The sequence below is a fragment of the Gymnoscopelus braueri genome, assembly GCF_963280865.1.
Source record: "Gymnoscopelus braueri genome assembly, chromosome: 9".
Taxonomy (NCBI): Eukaryota; Metazoa; Chordata; class Actinopteri; order Myctophiformes; family Myctophidae; genus Gymnoscopelus; species Gymnoscopelus braueri.
In genome coordinates this window covers 7,959,295-7,982,091 of record NC_137610.1, presented here as the reverse complement: position 1 = coordinate 7,982,091, position 22,797 = coordinate 7,959,295, and the positions used below count along the sequence as shown (strand labels likewise).

General features: G+C 39.0%; 3 protein-coding genes across 3 annotated transcripts; all 3 read right to left on the bottom strand.

Annotated features, from left to right (window-relative positions):
* Positions 1 to 1,117: 1,117 nt before the first annotated feature.
* LOC308091415 (uncharacterized protein) lies at positions 1,118 to 6,188 on the bottom strand. The gene is made up of 3 exons (XM_080437030.1): positions 5,797 to 6,188; positions 2,930 to 4,251; positions 1,118 to 2,262 (listed from the first exon to the last, which is right to left on the bottom strand). Exons 1-3 carry the CDS (start codon positions 5,963 to 5,965, stop codon positions 2,053 to 2,055), a joined length of 1,701 nt encoding a protein of 566 aa, XP_080293156.1. The 5' UTR covers positions 5,966 to 6,188; the 3' UTR covers positions 1,118 to 2,052.
* A 966-nt stretch (positions 6,189 to 7,154) lies between these two features.
* On the bottom strand, positions 7,155 to 12,068 carry LOC308092549 (small ribosomal subunit protein uS15). The gene is made up of 6 exons (XM_080438507.1): positions 11,997 to 12,068; positions 11,083 to 11,131; positions 10,916 to 10,994; positions 9,354 to 9,523; positions 8,147 to 8,247; positions 7,155 to 7,231 (listed from the first exon to the last, which is right to left on the bottom strand). Exons 1-6 carry the CDS (start codon positions 12,017 to 12,019, stop codon positions 7,198 to 7,200), a joined length of 456 nt encoding a protein of 151 aa, XP_080294633.1. The 5' UTR covers positions 12,020 to 12,068; the 3' UTR covers positions 7,155 to 7,197.
* Positions 12,069 to 15,733: 3,665 nt separating this feature from the next.
* LOC308092154 (small ribosomal subunit protein uS15-like) lies at positions 15,734 to 21,006 on the bottom strand (the record flags this gene model as incomplete). Its single annotated transcript, XM_080438007.1, has 6 exons — positions 15,734 to 15,740; positions 15,944 to 16,044; positions 17,401 to 17,570; positions 18,395 to 18,473; positions 18,565 to 18,613; positions 20,984 to 21,006. The coding sequence occupies 6 exons, from the start codon at positions 21,004 to 21,006 to the stop codon at positions 15,734 to 15,736; spliced, it is 429 nt and encodes a 142-aa protein (XP_080294133.1).
* Positions 21,007 to 22,797: the final 1,791 nt, after the last annotated feature.

Below are 22,797 nucleotides of genomic sequence, written 5' to 3'. Positions count from 1 at the left end.
ACTGTTGGAACAGTGCCAGGAACAGGTAGGTTAGATATATTACATTGGGGCAGTGTGTATACATTAATCCATTAAGACCTGGAACGCATCTGTGTCACTTTTTGATTTGAGCTAAAAAAGCATTATTTTACACTTTGGCTATTCAAAGATAGCAGATCTACAAGCTCAGATCTACAAGCTCACTGAGTGCCACGCTATGAGCTTGTAGATCTGCTATTTTTGAAAAATCGTGAAAATGTGTGCAAATCTTTGAATATATATTGTTTTAAAGCGAACATTTTTAACTCTATTCTTTGCTTCTGGGGGTCCCTGGAACAAAATATTTTGAGATGGGGGTTGGCAGCCAAATACATAATTTTGGGTGTCCTTGGCATGAAAAAGTTTGAGAACCACTGACAGCAATATACGTTTTTTCAAAAAAACTGTTAGGATTTAGAAGACATTTTGTAGAATCGGCTTCAGGTCTTAATGGGTGAATAGATTGATTGGTTATGAAACCGTGTCCATTCCCTGGGGGGGTATTGTCATGTTGTCCTTGAGACAGTTAGTTAACTGCTAACTGCGACCTCGGTGCACCTGTTTAGCAGCTAAGGGTAGAAGACTGTGTTATACTTGGCAGCTCCCCTGTGTGAACATGTGCAGCTGTTTGAATAGAAAGTAGGGCAGTTATAAGAGCATACAGGTTCCACAAAACTCTTTTCTGAGTAACTGCAGCTTTAGAAGAAATACGTTGTATGTGACCTGGGAAAGGGGAATAAGCTGTGATTTCAGCAATGGGAAATAAACTGAAGCACAATGAGTGTTATAAAGGGGAATCCAAACTGCTGTATACAGTCCCAAGGCATGTTCTTTCTACATCATGAACAAAAAGACTGACTAAACCATTCCCTGCTCTTTACATGCTGTACATCTATCTGATTCCCTGGGATCGAGTTGGCTGTGAAGTATTTGTTCCTGTTCCAAGCAGAAAGAAACAAGACAATTCTCCATTTCCATCCATCAAGCCCCCAATCACGTAAATATCACAGGATAAAACAACAAAGAATCTAAATCTGCAATCACAATTATTGGCAAGCAAACATGACAGTGACAGACTCTGAATGGTTATGGTGTGATACAAAACTTTATTTATTTTTGATAGCAGCACCTAATAACGAATGCCATTTGCTACAGACCGTTTTACAGGTAGATGCAGCTACATGACAGAGCTATGAGAGGCTGGATGTCTACATAGTTTGAGATGTCTCTCAATAATGACAGAAATATGCCTTATTCACAGTGCAGAAAGACAATCGAAGAATCTATGATGAAAGTGAATTAATTACCCCAAAGATTTAAATATTTAACAAAGATTTTTATATTCCTCAATGCAAACAGACAGTAATATAGAAATTAAGACAAACGGCATGAATGCCAATGGAAAATAACATTTTGGTCAGAGCATAATTATGTACGATAACTGTTTAAATTGTCGCAAGAAAAAACATTTAACACTTTGTTCTTTTCCAATTCCCAGCCTGTAATAGCTCTATCACCATCTACCCATAGAAGCCTTCTAGTAGTATACACACCACTGCTCTTTTGTTCACACATAGAAAATATATACAATTCAAATAGTTAAAACCATCAATATGAAAAACAGCAATAAATTACATTACTGGGTCAGTGTATAAGGCATACAAAAAACAACATTCCATACAATGAGGTTAATAGAATTACAAAAGTGTCGACATCAGTGCATCAGTGCTATTACAAAGACAAACAGCAGAAACTATGGGATTTTCTTTTTTGCCTTAAAATGTAATGATTCTTATTTTTTTACTTTCACTACGTACACAGTTACTGCTGTTTGGCTTGGAAGCGCATATACGCTTCAGACCATATTAGCCACATGTTGAGGTACAAAGTTGTTTACTTGACATCAAACAACCATTAAGCCTATAAAAACAATGTCCCTGTTGCATTGCAACCAATTGAAAGTTCTCATTAAAAAAACAATGAAATAAATCGTTTTGATGTTTGTGGGTATCAGGGAAGGAAGGCAGAGTTTATTCATTTTGTGGTGCTGTCCAGGTAAGACCGGATCTTCTCCCTGTGTGATTGGCTGAAGCAGTAACCAATGGCCTGCTCCGTCTCCTTGATTCTCCTCCGGTGACGGTCGCGGTCACGAGCCATTTCCTCCCAGTGTCCTTTGCGAGACGCCTCTCGGGCGAATGGCCAGGTTCGCATCACATGCACTTCGACAACATTGGAAAAACGCACCTGAAATACAGAGAGGACAAGACAGTACAGATGTTAGAATGAGATCCAGGATCCAGAATCTGAGGGCAGTGTTGCCAACACCATCTATTCAATGCTAATGCATAGACAGCTAAAACATAGTAAACTAAGTGTCAGCAAAGAGTCAGCAAACCTGACTTATCAGTTTTCTCGCTGTATGATGAAACTAGTTGTTAATAAGCTAAAGGTTAGGCACAGAGTACAGTATGCTGCAACAGCCACTAAGTCCTCCTGGAACTCAATTCTCTGCTGACTCTCCACTGTCATATGACCCAGCTTAGTCATGGCGACCGCTGTGTTGCTACCCGACGCTAAACAAGGGTTTGGCAGTACACATAGTGTGTATACGTGCCTTCTAAGGCGAGCGATATCCCTGACCTCACCCATCAGTTACAGTAGCTGATTACAAGTCTGTTTCTCTGAAAAGCTAGGGTTGGGATTTCTGAGATTATAATGGTACAGCATTACGATAATGACTGATGATTAATATGATCTTTATTATTATTATTATTATAATAATTGTTATGGCGGTGATCCTGCATCTTGCAAAACTCCAAAGGCTCAGGTTCATACAAAAGTAACATTTTACACCTGCTTTATGCCAATTGAACAAGCCATTTTGCTGTGTGTTTTTTTTGTGTGTAATGACCTTTTTGTGAGTTGTCCTGGTCTTGCTGTCTTGCCTCTCCCCTGCAGAATATCCAGATGTTTGTCCAGGTCTTCTCCAGGGCACCAGAGTGGTGTCTCTGTGTTGGTGGGTCTTCTTCTGTCTCTCAAGCAGGACAGGCTTGGTGGCTGTTGATTTTGTGGGGCTCGCCCTCTCGTCTTTACACTGCTTATCTAGGGATGTACTTTGTGTGCGATGTTTATCTGGGTGTCCTCCAATGTAGGGCTCAGGTGAGTGTATGGTGGCAGGTGAGGTGTGGAGGCAGGCCTGGAAGTTTAGGGGGTGATAAGGGTCATTGTTTTGGCTGAGGGACCTCCACAGTTGCTCCTCTTCATCTTCTGACAATGAAGGAGCCACGCTGCTCTTTTTCTCCTCCGTAGCAACTGTCTTAGAGGAAGGTATAGAGGGGATTGGGGCGAGTTGGGTTCCCTTGGGGGGAGATGGTGGTAGCTCTTTAGCAGTTTGGGGGTCTGTGTTGGTGACTTTGCAGGCAGTGAAGCACATGGGGTTGTAAGGGTCCGCAGGGCTGCTGAAAAACTCCCAGAGGCTCTCACTCTCCTCACGGTCCAGTTCGACACACTGGGACCCATCGGAGCTGCCCCAGCTGCTTTCACTGTCTGATCGACTGAACCAGAACTTCAGGCCATGGGGACCCTGTACCTCATCACTGGGCAAGACACCTTCTGGGTCACTGCTGCTGTCCCTTGTTTCCTTCATAGTTTTCCCCATGTTGGTGGTGTTTGTGGAAGTGCAGGCAGAGAAAAATAAGGGGTTGTATGGGTCACTGGATCTGGAGAGGGACTCCCAAAGCGCACTATCGAACTCAACTAAGGTTTGGTCCTCCTCGCTGCTCCAATGTGTACTCTTTTCCTCTTCAGAGGTGTCCTGTTTGGCATTTTTACAATAGGTGTCATCTGCAGAAGTGCCTTCACAACCCGAAACAAAGAAGTTCCAATCACCCGGGAAACCCATCTTCCAGCTGGGGTGGTTTCCGATGAAAATACCGTCTTCTGTACCTGTGGTTCTTGACACAAAGTCGTCCACCAGCCCGCAGCAGAGATCGTCAGCGCGTAAACTGGATAGCAGCGCCTCGGCCGTGGAACCGCCAGAGAACGGGTCGCCAACCTCGGCGCAGAAATTGGAGAGGGGATTAGAACCGCCGACCATTACTCCGCTCTCACCGTCGAACAGAGAGGAGAAAAGGAAAGACTCTGTCGGGTTCGTCGCCGTACTCATGTGCTGGACGTGTTGGCCTGTCTCGTCCGTGATTCTCAGATGGACCTCGAACCTGAACATCTGGAAAACTAGAAAATATGTGAGATGTGAGAATCGGTGGCATAAAAACAGTTTAAAAATACTTATTATACTTATAAGTACTTTGAGTGGACAAGAAGCATTCTATGAGTGCATATAAAGTCAAAGTGGTTCAGTGGTACTTCCTACTAGACATTTTCATGACACAGAAGGACCCCCAAATTGCTGCGTATTACAGGCTGTGGACTTAAGGGAAATATGAAAATGCTAATATGTGATTGAGTAATGTCGTTCAATGTAATTGTCACTCAACTAGGAATGTTCTGAACCCCCCCCCCCCCACCTGCATTCAGTCTTGTCACCCATCCCTTAACTGTATGCACACAACCCCCATAAGGGAACATTTTACATTTTAATCAATAGATTTGTCACAGAATGTTTTAGGGAGATAACAGTGGAGAGCGTGAAACCTATGATTTTGAATTCGTTCTTATAATGCTTTCATAAGGCTAGCCTAGGCATTACAAATTTCTCTCTTTGCTGGGGACTCCCTGGAACCCCCCAAGGACCACTGGGGTTCTCCCGGACCCCAAATTGAAAATCACTTGGGAGTATGACAGGACTGGGACTTTTGACTGTACAAACCATATCAGTCGTTAACTCATATCACACATGATTATGCCACCAAAGCGATAGTCAACACTCTTGAGGGTCACCTTTGGCACAATTACAGTAAACATAGCCTACAGCCAAATTGAACATGTTAGTGAACAAGTAGCTTGGCCCGCGGTAACGCACACAAAGACATGTTTGTGTTGCTTGGCAACAGTCCAGTCCACTCCAGTCCCAGACCAGTTGCGTGACTGCTTATTGGCGCAGCTAAATAAAATGATTACATAAAACAAATAATGTTGTCTGTTGTAATCATACTGTCATAAATGGCGTTTGAAAGTTTTATAAAAGCAATATCACAATTGAGATCGTGCCGTTAGCGTTGGATCAAGACTATAATAGATGCACCTTATCGATTTTGATATTTTTGTGATACATCTATAATAGTCTTGATCCAAGGCTACTGTTACTGTATCAGCACCGACCGGGGATTATCTTCAGCCGGATCACAGCCGTGCTGATAAGTACAGCACTCCCTCTAGTGTAATGTTGCATTTCCTTGTATTGTATTGTGTTCTATTGACATTCAAGGTTACATCATCACCTCCTCGGTGATCAAACTACTTAATTAAGCTCTTGCCCTCCTTGAAAACACTTTCGGAGCACTTGAGTTGACTCAGCACCTATTCTTTTGTCATAATGATCTTACGGTTATAAAACGTTTGATTGATTGATTGATTACTTGATTGATTGATTACTTTAATTTAGCGGTTTGCAAAAAAAGAGCACAGAAACTACAGTGCTATACAAAGGGACGCTAAAAAGGATTGAACCCAAGAAAGCACTATGGCTTGTTTCAATTGGGATCATGTAAATAGTCAAATATATTAATAGTAAAAGTAAGTAGTAACGTAATAGTGCTGTCATTCAGACTGGCCGATCGACCAAAATTGGCTCAGGCTCAAATTATACAATGTAAATACCTGACATGAAGCTGTAGTAGATGACCTGAACCAACAGGCAGAGTTGTTCCCACAGCCCTATGAGGATCTGTTTGGTCCAAGGTAGAAGAGCCATCCCTCCGCTCCCGAACTTCTCCATCTCGGTCCGGTGGTCGGAAACCTCGGACTGAGTAACACCGATCGTTGCCATTTTCGTGTCTTCCTATGGCGATCAATCCGACAAAAACTGGTCTTCACGTATTCTGGTATTCCTCGTCAAAAACAAACAGATTTTGCCACTGCGTCAGTGCCAGGTTTACGATGAAGTGTGGTCGCTTCATTTTTCAGCTAGTTGGGTGGTTTTGGTTAATTTACAGGTCGCTCGTCAAAGGTTTTGCTGTATGTTCTCCATGTCTTCTATCGATGTGTTGTCTTCGCTGTATGTAGGAGTAATGACAGAGGATTGCAACACCATCCTAAAATAAACAAGGCTTCGACGTCAGGCAGCGCTCCAATTGGCCGAGTTAAGTGTCAGTCACCGGAAGGCCGGCCCACATTAAGAATTACTGACGTCATCACGTGACGCATGGAAAGTGCCCGTAATTTCCCGACATACCCACATGTGGGGATGCCCTGCCTATAATATACTATTAAGTATTAATCAGGCCCAACTAGAAAGTGAGTGACTTGTAACCATGAAGAGAACTGAAAGAGCAAATATAGCAGGCCTAAGATCCATTGTTCTCATAATCAGACCAGTGTCTTTCAAGTAATCTTCCAACCAGTGTTAATTGTGACACCATTTAGTATTAATCCTATTTTAGTCTTCTGAAATTGTTTTAAGTCTAGTGTCTTAGTTGACTATATCAAAATCTTAGTCTTTTAGTCTTAGTAAAAAACAATTACACTGCAGCAAATTCTGATTAGTCCTTTGAACAACACACCATTTAGTTCTAGTCCTATTTTAGTCTTCTGAAAATGTTGAGTCTTAGTCCACTAAATATCAAGACCTTGGTCTTTTAGTCTTAGTCAACAAAATTAACACTGCTTCCAACCCAGTTTTCTACTCTACATTGCCCTGCATTTGAGTAGTTTCTGGTAGACAGGCATGGGTACGGTTTTCACACACGCACAACCCTTCATTCTGTAATAATACCATGACAAACTAGATGCATTTTTAAAAAATGACATAATAATACCATGACAAACAATTGAAGATGCATTTTCAAAATGTACCTTAACAAAATATGCAGTGGGGTTGACCCTTATGCTTCATTCCAGATACATATGGGTCTTGCCATCAGGTACCACACTGAGTTGACTTAAGTGCTACAGAACATACAGCTTGAAAATAGAAATTGCTATAAATAATAAGATATAAATAATAAGACATGAGAACATTTTCCAATCTGAAATCTTTTTTTATTAAACCAAAGTCATGTTTTATGCCACCAATGCAGAGGCTGTAGAGGACTCGCTGTAGAAGAGGGGGAAAGAAGAAAAACATATACAGGGTTAATGTAACAAGGACACCACCTCAGTGACAGCACAAGGACTGGAAATCACTTTGCATTTCGATTTCCAAAGCAAATATTGAACACACCCATTTAGTCACCTTACAGATCAGTCATACCCAACCTCAATTACACCATGTAATGAAAGCAAGTGAGGAAAATAATCAAGCAACTGAATAAATGTAAACAACAAGTTTAACAATCATTTATGTCAGTGAACGCTAAATGTTTTCTATTGTATAAATGCACATTTTATTTTGTGTGAAGGTAACTGGCAGATGTGGCACCAGGTAGCCGCTCTGCTAATTAACCTCCAGTGTTCTCTGGCAGAACAGAAATATCACAGCTCTAAAAAGGGAAGAGCAAAACAACTACTGTGCTGTATAGTCCATGGATTGTATGCATGCAATTTAGGCATTTAGCTGATGTTCTTATCTAGAGCGACTTACCGGTACAACGAACTAGACCGGTAACAAACAGAATGCAGAGAGAACAATGTAGTGCCTCAAGAAACTAGGATACCAGGTAAACAATGATCCTAGCATCCGTCTAAGCAACATGACATCTAAATAACATTCTGTACAATGAAACTATAGGATGCCAGATAACAGGAGACCACTAGTCACTGTTGGGGACATTTTTAGCAGTTATGGTTAATTTATTAGTGTTTCTAGTTGGGACACCGCAGAAAGTTACATAATCACAATACACATTTTTCATTTCACCCGTCTTTCAAAATCAGGGGAAATAAGTAACAATTTGGTCAGAATGCATCATCTTACAGTGGCGATCAGCATCTCCAATATATGTCCAGAAATATGCAAATGACAATTTGTATTTGATTAAGGATAATATAAAATGAAGGATCCAATACTTACTACTTCCAGTTAGGAGCCAGAACTCTTTTGGTCTTGTAGTACCGAGCCAGGCGATGGATTCGGCTCTCTGTCAAAATGAGCCGAAATTTGGCATCTTTATCCTGTGAAAAACAGGAATACACATCTAACAGTTAACACTGATAATAAAATGCAAAGCAAGCTCTTTAGATCATTAGATGAACAGTCAACATGCGATCAAATGTGCAATAAATTAACCTAACTTCTGAAATAATCTATACTAATTGTGATTACACCATTTAATGAAATAAATATATTTTTTCATTAATCAGCTGCTGTTTGTCACCAAGGCATCATGAATGCCCTCAAACATTGAAACGTGCCTCGACGTCTTAATGAACCGCTTAATCGAACATCCTTAAGTTGGCGGTATACTTGAAACAAATGCCAAGTTGCCAGGATTCAAACTGCAGTTGGACACAGCATCACATCTGTGTGTTTAAGCAAGTGAGCGGGATATTTTTTTCAACCTAGCTTAAATTTCGTCCCCACTGTTACATCAGTGAAAGCTACATTTGCTAAGTTTATCAAGCTATAAATATATGTTTGAAGGTGACTGGCAAAGGTGGCACCAGGTCGCCACTCTGCTAATTAACCTCCAATGTTTCTCTGGCACAACAGAAATATCACAGCTCTTACATTGAAAGAGCAAGACAATGACTGTGCTGTGCTGTATAGTCCATGTATTGTATGCATTCAACCAATGTGCAAAGGTTTACACAAAACAAAACGTTCATCGGTCACATGAAGTGAAAACAAATGACTCACCGTTTTAACACTGTAATCATTTGAGATAAGATGTTTACACCATACGCCCTCATACATTTAAACTTGCCTCTACTGTCTTAATGAACCGCCTAACAGAACATCCTAATGTTAGCGGTATACTTGAAACAAATGTTAAGTTGGCAGGATTCAAACTGCAGTTGGACACAGCATCACATCCACGTGTTTAAGCTCCATTCCAGTGTGGCAATATGAAGCAAGCCAGAAACATTCAAGTTTCCAAATGCCTACTGGTGGGCCCGTGCAAACTACAATGGTCATAGCCAATGCAGTGCTTCATTTTATTATTCATTGTTTTCCTGAACTCTCCACAGGTGTTCATGGTCTGAGCATTGACAACATTTTTTTTTTATTACTTCTGTGTAAATATACAGTTGGTAGCTAATATATGCTGATGTTGTACCTTCCTGTTTCTCTCTAAATGTTTCCTGATAGCCACCGCCTTCTTGATGAGGTGATAGAGGTCCTCGGGCAGATCAGGAGCGAGGCCCTTGCCCTTCAGGATCCTCAGAATTTTGTTTCCGGTGACAAAACGCACCTGGGCCACACCATGGCTGTCCCTCAGAATCACACCTAGATACACAAGAGGTTGAACATGGTCAATAAAATATATCTATACAAGTTTTAACATATCTAGAGGACTAGAAAACACCAAGTCAGTGATTGCTACACTAGGCCTGGGAATCACTTTCCATTCCAATTTCCAAAGGTCTAATACATCCATTTACCAGTGGCCTTCATGGCTATTCATTCTCATCAATAAAAAACAAGTGAGCAGGATATTTTAGTGAACCTAGCTTTCATTTCATCCCCACCGTTACATCAGTGAAAGCTAAATTTGTCAAGTTCATAAAGTTATAATTGTACGTTTGATTCTGTGTGAAGGTGACTGGCAAAGGTGGCACCAGGTCGCCACTCTGCTAATTAACCTCCAATGTTTCTCTGGCACAACAGAAATATCACAGCTCATTGAAAGAGCAAGACAATGACTGCTGTGCTGTATAGTATGCATTCAACCAATGTGCAATGGTTTACACAACAAAAAAAGTACATCTGTCACATGTAGTGTAAACAAATGACACTACTCGCTGTTGTGGAAATTTTAACCATTTGAGGAAAGATGTTTACACCATACTGACTGATTAGCCTAAAATGGCACATTAAGTTTAGGGCTATTTATTTTTTTAAAGGTTTTCACTTTTGTATCACATGTATAAGGGATAGTGACTGGTCAGTGGTTTAACTGTTGATTTGATTAACTGTTAAGGGATAGTGACTGTGGTCAGTGGTTTAACTGTTGATTTGATTAACTGTTAACAGTTAATCATATGCAGCCATCACACTGAACCATTTTCCTTATCTTGTTTACTCGGGCAAATGCATAGTCTTAAAATGACCATACTGGCCTTCTGGAATGTTTAGCCTGTTGGCCATGTTTAACAAAGAATACCTTTTGATTTGAGGAAGCCATTGGTTTCAGTTCATTTCAGTAGTGAAAATCAACTTGCAGAGACGGGTATATTGCTTTATATAGGTAATCCTACAATTAACTAGTTATATTTTGTGAAAGTTTGGATTTAATTAAATTAATACCAGGAGGTTGATTGAGCTTAATTCTTTAATTAACCATTCAATTATGGTCGGCCAACATTTACTAAATTCAGTAATACTGTAACATTTTAACTGTACACAATGTTTTGTATGGAATATAGCCAAAGATGCAAATGCACCACATACCTTAAGTAAATCCAAAAATAATTAATGACATGTTCAATTTAAACTAATTATAGAATAGTAATCATTGAACATGTTACATTTGATTATTTCACACAGCTCAGCTTTGTTCCCTGATCTGATGTGTAAATCTAAACAGAAATTTGCTTTAGTTATGAAGAAAGAAGCTGGGAACACCCAAAGCACCAATGTTGTATTTCTGTACACAACCGTATGTAGAAAAACACTTACCAATCTGAGATGGGGTCAGGCCTTTCTTGGCCAGTTTGAAGATCTGCTCTTTGACATCGTCAGATGTCAGTTTCAGCCACTGAAAAGTAAGTTTCAAAATTCACCACTGACCAAACTAGTAGATTTACGTGTGCTTTCATGTGTTTAGTGTGGTATAATATACTCACGGTAGGAACACTGCGGCGGTACGGGAGTGCGGACTGGGACAAGCCCTTTCTGTAAAACGAATACAAAATAACGTTAACTAGACGCCTCGGTCACATTGATATCAACATTTTACTTTACTTTGCTTATTTATTTAGACGGGACACCGCATATTAATGAACATTACATAGCAATGCAACGTAAATACACTTGATTTAGCAAAGATGCTAATTTACATCTACAGTTCCCACATAAAACAGACAGACAGTGGAGTACATTACATTGGGAAACGGACCATAATACGTAAATACAAGGTACAAAGCATATCTAATTAAGGCCAAGACTAAATTAAGTTCCACGTTGGCTCGTGTGGTATTGCACTGGGAAATTAGCAGCGTTTTAGAGGGCAATATATATGTGTATATTAAAGTGGGTTGTGTATAAATTATAGTATTGTTTAAGGGTTTTGTTTGTACTTTAAGCTGTATGGGGGTCGGGGGATGAGTGGTGTGGTGGGCCAACTACACTAGCATAGACATACCTAGCGAACTGATGCAATTATTAGAACTACGCTATTCGTCGATAAAAGCACAACCGACTACTTACAATGACACCTCAAACATTAATGGGAATGACAAAACGACTTGAGTTTGGGCATAGTGTAATAAAGAGAGCTAGATGTCACTGTGGGAGAAGAGCCACTTAGCATCTCTAAGCTAACACCGACTTGACTAGTAGTCAGCCATGTAAGTAAAGACGTCAAGCCCCGGACTGAGCGTTCACTTCAGACAAACCCTATTTTCCTGCTTTTAGGTCGAATTGGAGAGCTGGAAACAACGGCCGAATGTTCTTAAGAGGTTTATAATGTGTTATCTCTCGCCAAAAACTACTTTAACCGGTGAAATATCACCTTTATGTGACAAAAACGAAAGCCTACCCGGGAGCGTGCATGCGACCCATGATGGCGGTAGAGGAAGAGAGGCCGCACACGCGACGGAAAAGGGTCTTGTGCGCCTGCGTGGGAGGAAATGACGTTGGCTCGCGCAGGCTGCTGATCCGGTTTAGGGCGGATACGGAAACTGTGTGGGCTAATATATCAGTGGTGTAAAGTAACTGAGTACATTTACTTAAGTACGTAAATACAATTTTGAGTTTTTATTTTATTTTTTACTTTACTGGAGTATTTTGGAGTACTTTTACTTCTACTCCACCACATCTCAGAGGCAAATATGATACTTTTACTCCACTACGATAATTTGAAAACTTTTACTAGTTACTTTGTAGATTTTTATCATTACAAAACATACATTACTTCAGCCCATTTCAGCCATTTGAAAATAGCCGATCTACAAGCTCACAATGCGTCGCGATCCGACATATTGTGAGCTTGTAGATCTGCTATTTTCAAAAGTGTTCATACATTTGAAAACTTGTGAAATGGGACATTCTGCACAATGTATACTTTCTACATTTGGTACATTTTGATACCAATACTTTTGTACTTTTACTCAAGTACATTTTGAATTCTGGACTATATATATATAAAATATAGGCTAATATAATGAAAGTGAGCCTGATTTACAATTGCTGTTCAAGGAAATACCATAGAATAAGATGGATAAATAATCCCTTCTATTTTTTTTGTCAAGAAAATAGAGCCATATCTGTGCATTTAGTTTAGACATTTCCATGATTTTTTTCAGCTGCTTCAAACGGTTGAGATTGAAAACCTGGTATTTCTCTACAGATTGCGTGGCAATTTTATGAGTTGCCACAAGAGGGCAGGCCTTTAAGCTTTTATTTCAACTCTGAACTGAAGCTTCTTTCAAAGGTACTTGATCTGCATTTTTCATAATCATAAACATTGTTTTGTCATCAGCCAATTGGTTGTTGGTTAGCTGTTTATATAATACTGTCAATTAATCATCACCTATCACCAGTGATGGAAAAAGTTCCCCCATTTTTTACTTAAGTAAAAGTATCAATACTGCAATGTAGAAATACTCTATTACAAGTAAAAGCCTGGAATTCAAAATGTACTTGAGTATCAGTACAAAAGTATTGGTAACAAAATGTAATTCAGGTAGAAAGTCCTCATCCTGAATTAAATAACTATAAATCAAGTACTAGACTTGTGAATGGATGGCCTTATACCCCAGTGTGTGTCTAAGTTTATTTGACTAATACCAGTTTTTAATCTTCTGTCAAATGTATGGGTCTTAGAATAGATTAGCATATTCAGAGGGATGATTCCTTGCTTCATCGTGTGTGGAAGTGGAATAACCTAGTTTTCAATACTATGCCTTAATATGAAGTTTTTAAAGGATTCCGAAAAGTGTCTGTAAAGATTATCCCATATATGATGACATATGACATGATTTGTCTAAGGATAATAAGGGATTTCTCCGTTGACATTTATTGTGACCTTGTTTGACATTTTCTGCCATCCGTCCTCAAGTTATCTGGTAATTTATGGTAAGGGTACACAATGCAATACAGGGATTTACGTGAGTTCACTGCTTCATTCATGTCATGTGTAAACACACAAGAACACTATGCCTAAATAGTAGGGGTGTAACGATACGTTTTAACAACGATTCGATACGTATCACGATACTTGGTTGTCGATACGATACATGAACGATACAGGTTAATTTAGAACGATACGATACGTTTCGATTCAGCGATTTAGTCGATACGATACATGAACGATACAGGACAGGTTAATTTAGAACGATACGATTCCATTCAATGATTTAAAATCGATATAGTAACTATTTATTTACCCAAAAATTCTGTGTGAAAAATAAATACCTGGATACTGGATATAAACCCCTCTTTCTCTTTTTTTCTTCTTAAAAGTACTTAGTATTGATATAATTGATTATTTGCATTGCAGAACGATTCGATACGATTATTTGCATTGCAAAACGATTCGATACGATTCAAAGTCAAACGATACGATATTTAGCTGTTTGCATATCGATATAGTAGATCGTTGAAAATTCAAAACGATGCATCGATGCAGTTACTGTATCGTTACAGGCCTACTAAATAGGCAAAACATTTGACAAAAATAGACACATATTTGGCAAAGATAGCAGATCTACAAGGTCACAATGTGTCAAGTTGTGAGGCCTACAGTAAGTCTGCATGGTTGTATCAAACATTGTCAGTTATCTTGTTGTATATACCCATCATAAAAATATCTATTGAATAAATTCCTTAATTTCTATATAAACGATTTGTTTACATTCATATATTTAATACAATTTCTCAAGTATGATTGATATGATATGAAAGTATTAAGTAGTAAGAATGTATCCATATATTATAATATACTATTAATAAGAGGTCCAACAAGAAAGTGAGAGTGACTTGTAACCATGTAGAGAACTGAAAGAGCAAATATAGCAGGCCTATGATCCATTGTTTTCATAATCAGACCATTGTCTTTCAAGTAATCTTCCAACCCAGTTTTCTACCCTACATTGCATTGCATTAGAGTAGTTTGTAGACAGGCATGGATACGGTTTTCACACACACGTCACACAACCCTTCATTCTGTTATAATACCATGACAAACAATTGAAGATGCATTTTTAAAATGTACCTTAACAAAATATGCAGTGGGGTAGACCTTTATGTTTCATTCCATACATATGGGTCTTGCCACCAGGTACCACACCGGGTTGACTTAAAGGGATACTTCACTTTCGGGCCGGGGAAACATTTAAAAAATATATTAAAAATAAATGAAAAAAGACTTCTTTCATTTTTTTTTAATATATATTTTTAATGTTTACTTTATGTGAAAGTGAAGTATCCCTTTAAGTGCCACAGAACATACAGCTTAAACATTTTAATTGCAACAAATAATTAAAGTCATGAGAACATTTTCCAAATTAGATTTGTTTTTAATAAACCAAACAAATTAACGTATACAAATTATGTATAATTATGTATACAACAGTATGTAAACAAAACATGTTACACTAAGCCACTAGGGCAGCGGCTGTAGAGGACACGCTGTAGAAGGGGGGAAAAGAAGAAAAACATATACAGGGTTAATGTAAGAACACCACCTCAGTGACAGCACAAGGCCTGGAAATCACTTTGCATTTCAAAAAGCAAATATTGAACACACCCATTTAGTCACCTTACAGATCATAGTACCCAACCTCAATTACACCATGTAATGAAAGCAAGAGAGCAAAATAATCAAGCCACTGAATAAATGTAAGCAATTTAACAATCATTCATGTAAGCGAACGCTAAATGTTTTCTATTATATAAAAGTACATTTGATTTTGGCTGAAGGTGACTGGCAGATGCGGCACCAGGTAGCCGCTCTGCTAATTAACCTGCAGTGTTTCTCTGGCACAACAGAAATATCACAGCTCTAAAAAGGGAAGAGCAAGACAACTACTGTGCTGTATACAGTAGTCCATGGATTGTATGCATGCAATTTAGGCATTTAGCCGATGCTCTTATCTAGAGCGACTTACCGGTACTACGAACTAGACCGGTAACAAACAGAATGCAGAGAGAACAATGTAGTGCCTCAAGAAACTAGGATACCAGGTAAACAATGAGCCTAGCATCTGTCTAAGCAACATGAAATCTAAATAACATTCTGTACAATGAAACTATAGGATACCAGATAACAGGAGATTAGTTTCTAGTTGGGACACCGCAGAAAGTTACATAATCACAATACACATTTTTCATTCACCTGTCTTTCAAAACCAGGGGAAATAAGTAACAATTTGGCCAGGATGCATCATCTTACAGTGATGATCTCTCCAAAATATGTCCAGAAATATGCAAATGACAATTTGTGTTAGATTAAGGGTAATATAAAACGAAGGATCCAATACTTACAACTTCCAGTTAGGAGGCAGCACTCTCTTGGCCTTGTAGTACCGAGCCAGGCGATGTATTCTGCTCTCAGTGAGTATGAGGCGAAATTTGGCATCTTTATCCTGTGAAAAACAGGAATACACATTTAACAGTAATTAAATGCAAAGTAGGCTCTTGAGATTAGCTGAACAGTCAACATGTGATCAAATAAGTGCAATAAATTAACCTAACTTTATTTAGTCCCTAAAGTTATAAATATATGTTTGATTTTGTGTGAATGTGACTGGCAAAGGTGGCAACAGGTCGCCACTCTGCTAATTAACCTCCAATGTTTCTCTGGCACAACAGAAATATCACAGCTCTTACATTGAAAGAGCAAGACAATGACTGCTGTGCTGTATAGTTCCATGTATTGTATGCATTCAACTTATGTGCAATGTTTTACACAAGAAGTGTAAAAGTTCATCTGTCACATGAAGTGAAAACAAAGGACTACTCACCGTTTTAAACGAGTGAGTTTTAAACGAGACATGAGCCTTGTTCAGCAGCCTGATGACAGGCGGTGCTTTCAGGCTGGTCTCGGACCTTTGCTCTTACTTGGACCTACCCGTGGATTATAACCGATTATACCTTTATTATACCAGGGACAAATGACTTGACTTTTTTTCTTGTCTTCCTTATGGACCTACTTGCGGATTATACCAGTGTCAGTCTACCTTATGTGGATAATGCGGTCGACACGCCATGACATTTGCACCTTAATCCCTTGTACAACACACTGACTTTATTATTCTAGCACCTTAACTAACGTCCATAAGCATATCATGCACAGTATACATCTGTTGCTATGCTCACGCACCTTGAAGTATATCTTATCTCAGGTTCTTGTGTAAATATGTAGATAACTTGTTTGTTTGTTTTTTGTTCTCCTTCCCCACTGCCCCCCCCCCTCTTCTATTTTTCTATGAAAATGACGATACGATGGGAACTAAGCACAAACGAATTCCACCCACTTTTTTGCTCTGTAAACCTGTGATGTGACAATAAAGCTGATTTTGTTATTATAATCATTTGAGGAAAGATGTTTACACCATACGCCCTCAAACATTTAAACGTGCCTCGACTGTCTTAATGAACCGCCTAACAGAACATCCTAATGTTAGCGGTATACTTGAAACAAATGCTAAGTAGCCAGGATTCAAACTGCAGTTGGACAAAGCATCACATCCACGTGTTTAAGCTCCATTCCAGTGTGGCAATATGAAGCAAGCCAGAAACATTCAAGTTTCCAAATGCCTACCGTGCCAACTACAATGGTCATAGCCAATGCAGTGCTTCATTTTATTATACATTGTTTTCCTGAACTCTCCACAGGTGTTCATACTCTGAGTATTGACAAAACTAAAAGTTTTTTAATTTTTTTTACTTCTGTGTTGTGTAAATATACAGTTGGTAGCTAATATGTGCTGATGTTGTACCTTCCTGTTTCTCCCTAAATGTTTCCTGATAGCCACCGCCTTCTTGATGAGGTGGTAGAGGTCCTCGGGTATTTCAGGGGCGAGGCCCATCGACTTCAGGACTCTGAGTATTTTGTTTCCGGTGACAAGGTGTGCCTGGGCCACACCATGGCTATCCCTCAGAATCACACCTAGATACACAAGAGGTTGAACATGTTCAATCAAATATATCTATGAGTTTTAACATATCTGGAGGACTCACTGGAGAAGTCAGTGATCGCTACACTAGGCCTGGGAATCACTTGGCATTCCAACATCCATTTACCAGTGGGCTTCATGGCTATGCTCAACATCAATAATAAACAAGTGAGCAGGATATTTTAGTGAACCTAGCTTTCATTTCATCCCCACCGTTACACAGTGAAAGCTACATTTGTCAAGTTCATAAAGTTGCAATTTTACGTTTGATTCTGTGTGAAGGTGACTGGCAAAGCCAGCAAATGCTAATTAACCTCCAATGTTTCTCTGGCACAACAGAAATATCACAGCTCATTGAAAGAGCAAGACAATGACAGTGCTGTGCTGTATAGTATGCATTCAACCAATGTGCAATGGTTTACACAACAAAAAAAGTACATCTGTCACATGAAGTGTAAACAAATGACACTACTCGCTGTTGTGGAAATTTTAAACATTTGAGGAAATACAGCCAAAGATGCAAATGCACCACATACCACATATAATAATGAATGACATGTTCAATTTAAACTAATGATTGTAGAATAGTAATCATTGAACATGCTACCAAATTTGATTATTTCACGCAGCTCAGAGAGCTTTTCTGTTCCCTGGTCTGATGTGTAAATCTAAACTGAAATTTGCTTTAGTTGTTTTTTTAAAGAAGCTGGGAAAGCCCAAAGCACCAATGTGCAATGAGGGCATACTTGGGCAATACTTTAAGGTCAACTGTTGTACTTTGTGTACACAACAATAACAGTACGTAGAGAACACTTACCGATCTGCGATGGGGTCAGGCCTTTCTTGGCCAGTTTCAGGATCTGCTCTTTCACATCTTTGGGTGTCAGTTTCAGCCACTGAAAAGTAGGTTTCAAAATTAACCACTGACCAAACGAATATATTTGTGTGTGCTTCCTCCATGTTTTTAATGTGGTATAATATACTCACGGTAGGAACACTGCGCTTGTATGGGATGGCTGACTGGGACAGGCCTTTTCTGTAAAACAAATAAATAACGTTAGCTAGACGCCGTAGTCACATTTTTTAAAATATAAAAGTTAACTTTACTTATGGACATTACATAGCAATCCAACATAAATACACTTGATTTAGCACAGATGCTAATTTACATCTGCAGTCCCCACAGAAAACATAAAAATACTAAAACAGGCAGACAGTGGAGTACATTACATTACACTGGGAAACGGACCATAAATACAAGAATAAAGGTACATCTATTTAAGGCTAAGACTAAATCAAGTTCCACGTTGGCTCGTGTAGTATTGCACTGGGAAATTAGCAGCATTTTAGAGGGCAATATATATGTGTATACTAAAATGAGGTTGCTTTCAAATAGTACACGATACGTTGTCAAATAAAGCACATGATTATAAATGGTCGCAAGTTTGGTTATCAAGTAATGACTTTTTTGTACTTGGAAAGGTAGGACAATCTCTTATGGCCAATGGAAGGTTAAAGGCTTTTGTAGATATAATGATCAATGGTTGTTGGGGTTCCTTGGGGGGGGGGGGGTTCCAGGGGGTCCCAGCAACATGCGTTAATATAGCATCACAAAAATTGTAACCAATTTTACTGCTTTTTTTTTTATCGTGAATATTTGTGCAAAAATCTTTGAATATACAATTTTTTTAAAGCTAACATTTAACTCAAATCTTTGCTTCTGGGGGTCCCTGGAACAAAATATTTTGACATGGGGGTCAGCGGCCAAATACATTTAATTTTGAGGGTCTTTGACATGAAAAGGTTTGAGAACCACTGAATTGGGTCATTTAATAGTCTACTCAGGCTTTTGTGAACACCCCAGACAGTTTGCTTGATTCAGTATTTATTTTATTAGACACAAACCCATTGTAACTTCAAACTCCATTTTAACCATGATAGATTCATTAAGAACACCCGTTCTTGGTTCTGGGGACTCATACTGCCCTCTTGCAGGCATGCAAACAGCCCAGAGGAGAAAAAGGTGACAACATGTTGTTTTCTTTCGGGTCAAGTGTCACACAATTGCCCTATTTGGGTTCAAAAAGGTGACTGTAGCTGAAAAGTGACACTTTTGCATGTCTGCTCTTAATACGTGAGGGGCCCGTGTTTTTTCAATTACTTTTTTCATTGGAAAAAAATTTGGGAAAATGAAAATTTTTAATACAATAAAAAAATGTTTATAAAATAAATGAAAAAATTAATCGAAAAAACATGGCCCCCTCACGTATTAGGAGGGCAGTATGAGTCACCAGAACGAGTGCTATTGATGAATGGTTAAAATGGAGTTTGACGCTATGAGTTAGCATTGGAAGGGGGTGTGTCTGATAAAATGAATATCAAATATCTAAATCAGGGGTCTTCAACAGGGGGTCCGGGACCCCTAGGGGCTCCTCAGAGTTACTACAGGGGGCCGCCAAATGTTTGTGATTTTTACATTAACCACTTCAACCAAGCATCCCTATTCTGAGGAGAACTTTAGCCAAAAATAGCAGATCTACAAGCACACGGGCGCTTGTAGATCTGCTATTTTCGGCGAAGAGGTTTGGTGTCGGGGGGAAAAGAGCAGACCAAGTACAGAGTGGGTCAAGTTTACCTAGTATGGACGGTTTATGTGGTTAAAAGTCTGAAAACACATTAAAATGAATCCAACACTGATGACAGTGGGTGCTGTCAAACAAGTCTATGAAACTATCTATGAAAAGATGATATTCTATATACAATATATATTTGGGGTCCCTGCTTTATCTCTCTCAGCCAAGGGGTGCTTGGCCTGAAAACGTTGAAGACCCCTGATCTAAATACTGAATGAGCGACATAAAAACTGTCTTGGGTGTTCACAAAAGCCTGAGTAGATGACAAACCGACTTCAGTTTGGACATAGTGTAATAAATATGTCACTTTGGGAGAAAAGCCACTTAGCATCTCTAAGCTAACATCGACTAGACAGCCGCGTGACGACCATTGTTGCCAGATTCTGTGAGAGAAACAAGCAACCAGGTCTAGAAAAACCAGCCCAAAAGCAGCGACTACGGGCCACATAATGAGCACTTTAACATATAAATCAACTACTTGAAAATAGCAGATCTACAAGCTCACAACGCGTCGCATCGGAGCTTGTAGATCGGCTAATTTCAAATAAAATCTTGCGGGGAAATTATAAGCAGATCTGGCAACCCTGGTGACGACGTCAAGGCCAGACTGAGAGTTCACTTCAGAAAACCCCTATTTTCCTGCTTTTAGGTCGAATTGGAAAGCTGGAAATGACAGCAGAATGTTCTTAAGAGGTTTATAATGTGTTATCTCTGGCCCAAAACTACTTTAACCGGTGAAATATCACCTTTATGTGACACAAACGAAAGCCTACCCGGGAGCGTGCATGCGACCCATGATGGCGGTAGAAGAAAAGAGGCAGGTGAGGGGACGGAAAAGGGTGTTCTGCGCATGCGTGGGAGGAAATCACGTGTCTTTCGTCGCCAAATTGCATTCCCAGACTCGTCACTACTTCGAGACGGTGTCGAATAATGGTGACGTAACGTTATGGTCCCTTTCCAAAGCTAAAATCTGATAGTAATAATAATCATTGCTATAGACAGTGTTTGTTTAGTTAACAGGAGTCTCCATGTCTTTCCAGCTCTTTATTAAACAGAAAATGCATTTTCAGGGCAGGATACCAATATTATCCAATCAGGCTAAAGAACTGTCAGGTTATAGATTAAACAAGTGAAATTGGAAGTGATGACACAAAGAAATGAGTTTTACAAATTGCAACACTATAAAAATGAATCTTTCCTGATTGGCTGAAATGTTGTCACCTACCTGAAAATGTATTTTGTTTATTAAAGAGCTGGAGAGACTCCTGTGACTGAACAAACTCTATAGCAATGATTACCATCACAATATAGTGCTTTAACCTTTTAATACAAAACTTTGTTTTAACCAAAACATATCACTTACCTTACATTTTGATATACCAAGTTTTCACAGAGCTATGATAAATAAAGTTTGTAGTATATAATATAATATAGTAGTTCTGTACACATAAGACCAAAAAAAAAGTACTGTAGACAGATAGAAAGAGGGAGATACTGTAAATAAACAAATAGATCAAGATAAAGACAGAGGTACATTCTGTGGAACTACTTTTAAGATTTGTTTATTATATTCTATTTGATTAGATTACATTATTGTTAGTATTCCTTTATGCTATACTAAGGTTTTACTGGGAAAAAACCTAGACCCTAGACTTACAAGGGTTTTAAGTAAAATTTTGAGGATTTTTTACTTTACTGGAGTATTTCTAATTTTCAGTACTTTTACTTCTACTCCACTACATCTTAGAAGCAAATATTATACTTTTATTACACATTTGAAAACTTTAGTAACTTTGTAGATTTAGACTTTGTAGATTTTGATTATTATTACAAAACATACATTAACCACTTCAGCCTATATACACACATTTCGGCCATTTGAAAATAGCCGATCTACAAGCTCACAATCCGATACATTGTGAGCTTGTAGATCTGCTATTTTCAAAAGATTTTTATACATTAGAAAACTTGTGACATGGGACAGTCTGCATGATGAATACTTTCTACTTTAAGTACATTTTGATACCAATACTTTTGTGGCACTGCTAAAAACACCCAATTACTTAAATGTGTGTACTAAATACAAGTTAACTTTGTAAAGTGCAGGGTGCTTAAAGCTAAAATCAGTACATGTGAAAAGGGCAGACTATCCCACCTTTAGGAGGTCTGGTCCTCAGTTAAACGTTAAAAAGGCTACACAGGTTCGTATGACAGAGATTTAAAAGGCAAAACTTAACAGAGGCAAACTTGCAAAGGTGAACGCTTGATTTTTATTTAAATGAACCCCAATTACAGCGGCGTCTAAAATAGCCAAAACACAATAATAAAATACCTAATTAAAAAAGGGCCCACCAACTAAAATAGAATAAAAATACAAATGAGAAACCAGCCAGTTGAAATGGTGGGGGGAGGAACAGCAGCGTTGGATGGCACCACCTAGCACACCAGCTCTGATGTCCCTGTGGAGGACAAGAAGGTACACCAGTCACAGTTTGAAAGCCCTTTAACAGTTCTGTCTAGCTCAGTCCGTGGTAGCCGCCCTTCCTCAGGCCAGGCCGCAGTGCTTCGGCTCCTTCACCTCTCCTTC

Coding starts and splice junctions, on each gene's coding strand:
- LOC308091415 (XM_080437030.1), bottom strand. CDS start 5,965: ATGGCAACGATCGGTGTTACTCAGTCCGAGGTTTCCGACCACCGGACC. Junction 4,252..5,796: donor CTACTACAGCTTCATGTCAG/GTATTTACATTG, acceptor CATATTTTCTAG/TTTTCCAGATGTTCAGGTTC. Junction 2,263..2,929: donor CCAGGACAACTCACAAAAAG/GTCATTACACAC, acceptor TCTGTATTTCAG/GTGCGTTTTTCCAATGTTGT.
- LOC308092549 (XM_080438507.1), bottom strand. CDS start 12,019: ATGGGTCGCATGCACGCTCCCGG. Junction 10,995..11,082: donor ACCGCCGCAGTGTTCCTACC/GTGAGTATATTA, acceptor CTTACTTTTCAG/TGGCTGAAACTGACATCTGA. Junction 8,248..9,353: donor ATTTAGAGAGAAACAGGAAG/GTACAACATCAG, acceptor TGTTTTTCACAG/GATAAAGATGCCAAATTTCG.